At 36.8% G+C, this 9,119-nt stretch overlaps 1 protein-coding gene across 1 annotated transcript; it reads left to right on the top strand.

Annotated features, from left to right (window-relative positions):
- The first annotated feature begins 261 nt into the window (after positions 1–261).
- On the top strand, positions 262–5,119 carry LOC130213779 (serine/threonine-protein kinase pim-2-like). Its single transcript, XM_056445555.1, has 7 exons — positions 262–391; positions 1,763–2,014; positions 2,084–2,851; positions 3,567–3,709; positions 3,984–4,362; positions 4,721–4,897; positions 5,013–5,119. Exons 1-7 carry the CDS (start codon positions 262–264, stop codon positions 5,117–5,119), a joined length of 1,956 nt encoding a protein of 651 aa, XP_056301530.1.
- The last annotated feature ends 4,000 nt before the right edge of the window (positions 5,120–9,119 follow it).

Raw genomic sequence — 9,119 nt, forward strand, 5'->3', positions numbered from 1 at the left:
GAATTTTGGAACGCATTCGAATTCTGACGACACACATAACCTCTTACAATCCATATTTCGCCATTGCTCTTTTTTGACAAGTATCTAGTGAGTTGTACAAAGTTTGCTTTGAATAATTTGCTTTTCTCATATTGTCAATTGATAGCGTACGGTTTATTAAGGCTTACTCTGATAAACGAGCTTTACTTACAGTAAATTTCAGTATTTATTGTAGGTTTATTTAACATTTCTCATATTTAAGTGTACGGAAATTAAACCAACATGTTATTTACCGTACTCGGAGTTATTGCTCTCTTCCTGAGAGAAAGAAACATCAAGTCCACCGTCTCAGGTCAAGATGAAAGATTCGACCGTCAAGGAGGATTGGTCATGGTACCCCCCAACAGTGATGGTAAATAATGTTGTGTGTTATAAGAACATGGAGCTCATTTTGTATACTGGAGTCTGTGTGGGGCTCTACACTTATTTTACCTTACTGTAAATATTATTTACAAAAGTGTAATAATAAAACGTTAGGGCTAATGAAAACTAAACACATGGGGTGTCAAATATACGTCACACAAACGTGTCTAATATGGTGCCAACAATAATATAAAATAATAGTTTTTGTTTTGTGTCTAGTTCAGATATCAAAAACCCCCTCCCCTCTGGCAGATTATTTAGCTTGTTTTAAGGAAAACTCAGTTAATTTTGACATATTTCTAAAAACGAGACAATATTTTACTTGTCAATAAAATGCTTCTTGAAAACAAGACAAAAACTAAGTATTTTTGCTTTGCATAAAGTTTTTCAATAATGCATTCGTAATGCGTAAAGACAAAATTATTTTCTCTGCTTCAAGATGGAAGGGTTCGTTCACTCAAAAATGCAAATTCTGTTATTACAGTTTTTCTCAGTCTCTTTAGTACATTTCTCACAACACTATTTACATTTGCACAGCAGTTAATGCCTTTCTCAAAACAATTAGTCATTTGTGCACATCATAGTAACAAAAAAAATAACAGCTATAAGTTCATATTGACATGTATTTATACAAAACAAATCATTAATTGCAAAGTGAATTTGATTATGAACAGTAATTTCATTACGTGACATTTTTAATTTAATGACATAATAGGCCTACCTAAAGGAAGATCTCAATATCTTGACGTCTAATTTCCAGTATCTAACCATGAACTACGCTTGGGCGGTAATACGGTAATATGGTATACCGCGGGATCTAAAAATTGCAACGTGTCAGTTTTAATAGAAAACAAACAGACTGTGTGTGTGTGTGTGTGTGTGTGTGAATAAGAGAGAGCGTCCTGAGCAGATCTCTAATACGAACAAGACAACCAGGTGACCGCGAAGGTCGCATATGCGGTATTCAATTTCTGAATGATTTACGCATAAGCCAGCAGTGTGGTGACGCTGTCTGAGCCTTACATCATAATTTTGCATGGTAATACCAGACACCGAGGTAAAATAGGGAGGAGGTTTGACGGTATCAAAATATGGATACCGCCCAAGCCTACCATGAACTTAACAATAAATATATGGATGACCTGATTATATATACATTCAGCAACTCAATTAAAATCACTTTGCTGGTCACAGAACATCCTTGCATGAGCACACACTAACCAACAACTAAATGTAGAAAGAAATGACCTTAAAAGTCACTTCATAATTAACAGCATTTGTTCATATCAATAATAAACACTGGATAATTATAATTTAAGTAAAACTAAAGTCTTTTGTTTCATATTATTCCTTCCTTTAGGTCGAGAAATCGGTGACTGGTGTGAAGATTCATCTTTGCATCTGGAGGAACAGATCAATGTTCAGTCTGAGGAACCATCACTGGAGGAACCTGTTGATGGTCAGAGTGAAGAACAATCACTGGTAGAGCCTGACAGTGTTCACGGTGAAGAATTATCACTGGTAGAGCCTGACAGTGTTCACGGTGAAGAACAATCACTGGTAGAGCCTGACAGTGTTCACGGTGAAGAACAATCACTGGTAGAGCCTGACAGTGTTCACGGTGAAGAATTATCACTGGTAGAGCCTGTCAGTGTTCACAGTGAAGAACAATCACTGGTAGAGCCTGACAGTGTTCACGGTGAAGAACAATCACTGGTAGAGCCTGACAGTGTTCACGGTGAAGAATTATCACTGGTAGAGCCTGTCGATGGTCACAGTGAGGACTCAGCCAGCACTTTCAGCCGTGATGATGTTCCTCCAAAATTTTTCTACGCTGAGTCCAGCAGTAGTGATGACTTCCCTCAAGAGTTTTACTCAGCCGGGACCAACTGTAATAGTGAGCTCACAGCCAGCTCCTACAGCAGCTTCTTCTCTGCTGAGTCCGGCTGTGGTGAGGACCTCTCTACAGATTTTCTGTCTGCTGAGTCCGGCTGTGGTGAGGACCTCTCAACCAATTTTGAGTCTGCTGAGTCCGGCTGTGGCGATGACCCCTCTACCAATTTTGAGTCTGCGGAGTCCGGCTGCGGTGATGACCCCTCTACCAATTTTGAGTCTGCTGAGTCAGGCTGTGGTGATGACCCCTCTCCAAATGTGGTCTCTACTGAGTCTGGCTGTGGTGATGACCCCTCTCCAAATGTGGTCTCTACTGAGTCTGGCTGTGGTGATGACCCCTCTCCAAATGTGGTCTCTACTGAGTCTGGCTGTGGTGATGACCCCCCTCCAAATATGGTTTCTGCTGAGCCTGGCTGTAGTCATTACAACCCCCCAAATGTGGTCTCTGCTAAGCCCGGCTGTAAAGATGATGTCGCTCAAGGTGCAACCTGTCAGACAGAGGACGCTGTTCCATCTCAGCCAGAAAAGCTGAAGGATAAAGACACACACATCATTGGTAAGTTTTCTACCATGACACCCTACTCACCCAACACACATGCATATTTAATAGTGTTTGTATAGTGTTTGTTTGAGAGAGAGAACAACATAAATGACATATTTGATTATTTGGCAACGATATCTAATATTAAAACTACTAAGAAAAAACCTTTGAACAAAAACAAGAGAATGAAAAATGGTATGACTTTGATTGTTAAACAATAAGGAAAAACTTAAAACAACTAGCAAGACAGAGGAACACTTCCTCACCCGCTGCACAAACTTTCAGCACATCAGAGAAACATTCTACCCCAAACTACAGAGCATTTACCCACAATTCACTGAGTTAGACAATAAAACACAACTGCAGTATTTACTAGGGGAAAAAACTGACTGTACCCTAAATTATATATTGAATAACATGATATATAATTTATATATTTTATTTAATTATTATATGTATATATCTTTTTTTATTACTACTACTGTTTACTGTGTTTTTTATTACATATGTATGTTCTTTTATTTTTATTTAAATTCTATAAATGCTTTGGCAATACAATTGTAACATTTGTCATGCCAATAAAGCAAATATTGAATTGAATTGAGAGAGAGAGGGAGAGAGAGAGAAAGAGTTTTAAAAAAGCGGAAAAAGAAAAGTGAGTAGTTTTAGATGAAGGTAGCACTGTCACTAATTCACAAATGTTATTAACTTCTCTTTTGTCTTTTCACAGAGATCAACTCACAGCGCTATGAAATTGGTGCTGAGCTGGGCAAAGGAGGCTTTGGAACCGTTTTCGCTGGGACCCGTTTAGAAGATGGCCTTCAGGTGGCAGTAAAAATAGTCAATTGCAAGGTTATGCGACTCATCCGTGTTGTAAGTAGTCTGAACTCTTTGCTCTGATTAACTGTTTGCTTTTTCAAACATGTCATATTAAAGGTGCTGTATATAAGTTTTTGACTTTTCTAAAGCATAAAATACCATAATATGTTTGTAGATATTTAAGAAACATGCTAAGTAAACAAAAGTCAGTTCAGCATGTTTTTGCTCTCTATAATCTGCCCACTGGTTTTTATGATAGATGTCACCAACAGTTTTAACAGGAAATAACTTTTCCATCAAATGATCTGAACAACTGTCTTTCTTTTAGGGTGGGTTTGAAAAACCAGTTCCAGCGGAGATCGCTCTCCACTTTCTTGCCACTAAAGGCCCCAAGATTAAACAAATTGTTGAGCTGCTGGACTGGAAGGTGGAGCCTCAACGCTACATCATAGTCGTGGAGCGGCCCATACCCTGTGTGACCTTACGTGAATTTTTAAATGACAACAAAGAAGACATTGCAGAGGACGTGTTACGGAAAATCATGTTCCACGTAACAATTGCAGCTCACACGTGCTGCCAACGCGGAGTGTTTCACCGTGATATCAAGCCTGACAATCTGCTGATTAACCCAGAGACCTTTGAAGTTAAACTGATTGACTTCGGGTGCAGTGCCATCCTTACTAAAGACTGTTACCAACAGTTTTCAGGTATGTAAATCCATCAAAGCTCTAAGGAGCTCTTGTAATGATTAAAGGGTCATTCACATGACTCTTGAAACATCCACTGTTGTTTATCTATACCAGTGATGCCAAAGCTCAGTCCTAGAGGGCCGGTGGCCTGCAGAGTTTAGCTCCAACTTGTTTCAACACACCTGACACAAAATGTCTCTTATAGTTAGAGCTTGATTAGCTTGTTCAGTTGTGTCTAACTGGGGCTGGAGCTAAACTCTGCAGGACACAGATCCTCCAGGACTGTGTTTGGGCACCCCTGATCTATACTGTTGTTTACAATTTTGCATAGAAAGTTAGATGTTGTGCTAATGGAAACAAAATCTCTTTCTTTCAGGCACAAGACTTTTCGCTCCTCCCGAATTTGTAAACACTGGCAGATACCATGGGGAGCCATCGACAGTGTGGTCACTCGGGATTGTTCAGTTTTTGCTAATGTTCAAAAACTTTCCAACAGTAACTGACCTCCTTCAGTTGAATAGCAGAGACTTAGAGATTCCCAGAAGGTCAAAAGGTGAGATCTTCACTTCAGCTAAAGATGGTTGTGTAGGACAATTTAAATGTCAATGAAAAAAGCATGTATAAACTTCAAGCCAATAATTACATGTACTGTATTTCTTTCTTTTCAGAATGCAGCGATTTCATCCGCGCTTGTCTGCAGTTGAACACAGACTTTCGATATAAGCTGCATACACTCCGTGCTCATGCCTGGTTTAAGGTGATGAATACGTTTTGAAGATTTTGACAATAGTCAAATTAAACTGTCATGAGCTGAGTTTCCATCCTAATGTGAAGCACAATGTGAAGTCCACTAAATATATATTTATTTTGTAATTATAAATGTGAATTGTGAATTGTGATTGTGAATGTTAAAATGATTTCCATCAAGTTGGTCGAGCAGCTGAACTGTAGTATTGGTAACCTCATAACCAACAGTAAACAAGGGAAGTATAATTGAGAAATGTTCGCTACATCAAAGTTCATTTGACAAATGCATTTCCATCATTAACCCTTTTTCACACGAGTCTAAAATGACCTCAATTGAGCATAAAAACATTTTGTGAATTAAGGGATTCTTATTTAAACTTGTTTCTCATGTGATGCTTAAAAAGGTGCATCAACACAAGCTGATGGAAACCCAGCTAGTGTCAGACGACAATCTTGTGTTCTTGAGTTTCCTTTTTTTAAATTGACATTTATTGCTTTTCTTTTAATTATATGTTGTTTGTTTAATGCAGTAAAGCTGTAAACCTGATCACTGTTTTTGTTTCAGGATGAGAACTAGGAGGAGGAGGAGGAATGAGGAGAAACGTCCTTATTTAATGGGTGGATCTAGTCAGTCCAACCACACCACCATAGTCCTTTAGCTAAACATAACTTGATCCAGAGCTGAACATAATTTGGTTCTGCAGTGTCAGCTCTTATTTTAACATTTACACTGGCTCTATTTAAACTTCATGTAAAAAATAAAACAAAAAAATGATAAAGCACTTAACAGTTAAGACCTTCATATAGTGTAAATACCCCTTCTCACACTTTTATATCAGCTTTTGTTTTAACTCTTGCACTTTCACATGCTAAAATAAAATGTCTAATAAAATAATAAATAAATTAAATATCTCAGTCGTTCCCAGTCCAGGTCCATATATTTTGGGTGTCTCTCTCTAAAAAATGTAATTTGAGCCAGAGGAGAGAGACTCCTGACCAATGATTACTGGGATCAACTGATATATATACAGGGTTTGCAATGAACATTATCACTCACCAGCCAATTTGGCCACAAAACTAGAATTTTTTTTTTTTTTTAAAAATTAAAAAATATTTTAAAAAGTAAAAAAAAAATTCTAAAATTAAAAACTGGAATTATTTTTAATAAAAATTAAATAAAACAATAAAAAAGTAAAAAAAAAAAAAAGATAAAATAAAAAACATCATTATGAATATAATGATAAAAAACTGCCTATATTGAAATATAAATCTATAACTGGCCATGTTATTGACTAATCAGAAATTCTTCTAGAAACAAAAAAATTATTAAATAAAACATAAAAAAAAGTAAGTTATGTTATTCATTACTCATCCTCATGTTCATCTTCAGAACTATTTTTACTATTTTTATTTTTATCTTAGAGCTCCCTCTAGTCCACAAAAACACCAAAAAACTTCCTCAAAACAGATCATATGTCTTCACATAAAACAAACATTTTTATTCAGTTTCTTCTCCTCAGTGTGATTATAGGGCACACGTTCACAAGCACTGTGCAGTGACATATACCCCCCGGATGCCCGCGCGCGACTTCCTCTCAAAAACATGCACAAGCGCATCCAAGGTTATATGTCAGAGGCGCGACACGTGAACGCGTGCCCTATACTGACACTGAGGGAAGAAATTGTTGAATAAAGTTATTTTTGTTTTATGTGCACATAAAAGTATTCTCATAGTCAGGAATCTTGCTGTCTATGAAGGATTAAGGAGCTCTCAGATTTGACTAAAATATCTTCATTACTTTTATTCAAATATCTTCATTTGTGTTCTGAAGACCAATAAAGTTACTACCTTTAGTATTTACTTTAATATTGTCCTCATCTACAACCTTCTTTAGTCTAATGTTTTGCTAATGTGGTATATGATTTATGGTTGGAGGACATCATTTATTGACTAGTGATTTTGTGTGTAGTTGTAGTTTATGGTGAGTGATAATCCAAACCCTGTATATATAGGTGGCGAGGTCCGTTCCTCCACGTGGTGCCACTGGAAACTGCCCATCTTCAAGGTGGTGCTGAGCTGAACACGGACAAAAACTGACATTAGTCTGGGGCGACAAGCCTCACAACTGATGACAATTATGAATTTTGTACTAAAGTTTGAAATAAAGTCACATTTGTCAAAAATAAGCATTTCTTCTATTTTTTAAAGGCTCATTACTGTGTGTTTCAAATGAGATCAACGTTTGTAGATTTAACAAAGATTAGCTGGATTTAACCTTACTGAGCTGAATGTGTTTGATGTACAAGCATACATGTGATGGAATTTTTAACATTTGAGAACAAATGCACTGTAAAAATGCTTCCTCTCCAGCCAGAACCCAGCACCATGCTGGGAAACACCCATACACTCTCTCATTCACACACTCATTCAATACGGCCAATTTAGTTCATTCAGTTCACTTATACTGCATGTGTCTGGACTGTGGGGGAAACTGGAGCACCTGGAGGAAACCCAGCTAACACTGGGAGAACATGCCAACTGGTCCAGCTAGGACTTGAACCAGCAACCTTCTTGCTGTGAGGTGACAGTGCTAACCACTGAGCCATGATCTGTTTCACCAGCACTTAATCCTCCAACAATAGCACTCCCTGTTGTATTCTTTAACTATCTGTTTGTCCTGCCTCTTTGTTTATTTCATAATAATAATAATAAAAATACACACACTGCTAAAATAACTAAGACTTGTCACTGCATCTACATCTTGTTGTTTTCTGGTGATCTGAAGTGCTTCTGTTATCTTCATGCTTTGGATAAAAGCGTCTGCTAAATGTAAATCTATTTAAAGTTCAGTCATAGCAATGGAAATACAAAGAAATCAGATTTTTGATTTGATGTGTGTACTCATTTTATTAGCCACAGTCAGTGTTATCAGGAGTGTTAATAAAGTGAAACGCTTTAATGTTTATCAAGAACACTCTAAGATGAATAATAGTTGTTCTTTTACCTGCATTTCCTCTGAAAATAAATACAAGTGATGAAAATCACTGAAGATGTCTACTGTGGATGTGGTATATGTGTCCAGTTTCTAATGTTCTCCATAAGCTTGAGTCTGCTAAAAAACAGAACAAAGAGAGAAACTTTAAACAGCTCATTTGTGTCAAACATCAGGAGAATCCCAGCATCAGAAATAAACAGACGGTTAAAACATCTCAGACTGCTGAATAACTGTGAATGACTGTTTATTATTGATTATATAAATATAGATACTTCTGCAAATCTGTTTTATTGGCAAACCTGGAACTATTTTAATGAAATAAGATGATGAATGAGTGCACACCATTCAATGTGTGAAGAGAAAACATTAAAATAAAATTTTAACTAAGAGGAAAATTCATGGAGGCCATGCATACAAAATAGATTAGATTACTAGGGGGTGTAATTGTATTTGCAATACCGCGTTGAATTTGAATGTATTGTTTTATTGTCCTGTATATGTTGTGAGCATACTCTGATGTTAGCAGTTTAATAAAAGTTTTAAAGGTGATACTCATTTAATTACTCTATGTTTTTTAGAGTCATTTTATTTTTTATTTTTTGCAATCACCTAGGAAAATATTAAAATAAAATCAATTCATGTCATGATCTCTCCAGTGAATATTCAGAAACATCTGTCAACAAGCATGCAAGAATCCTCTCGTTACTTACTTGTACTTGTAGGTTTGTTCTTCTCTTAGACGCATCACATTCTCCATGTATATTTCCTCTGCATCCTAGTAAACCAAGAACAGCCATGTTTAATATTATTAAAATAACTTACAGACACTCAGACATGTGTAGAGATAGATCCTAAGTGGTTCTTCTCTAGACTGTATAGACTGTATTCTTGTACTGTATAGTATGGAAGTATGCGGTTTCGGACGCAGCCTTGGTGCTTACATCTCAAAGGTAAAACAACCACAGAAGAAGTCCTCTTAAAGGCGACATGACATTTATCTACAATGCATATCAAACATTAAGCGACCGTTAC

Source organism: Danio aesculapii, chromosome 20 (assembly GCF_903798145.1).
Source record: "Danio aesculapii chromosome 20, fDanAes4.1, whole genome shotgun sequence".
NCBI classification, from domain to species: domain Eukaryota; kingdom Metazoa; phylum Chordata; class Actinopteri; order Cypriniformes; family Danionidae; genus Danio; species Danio aesculapii.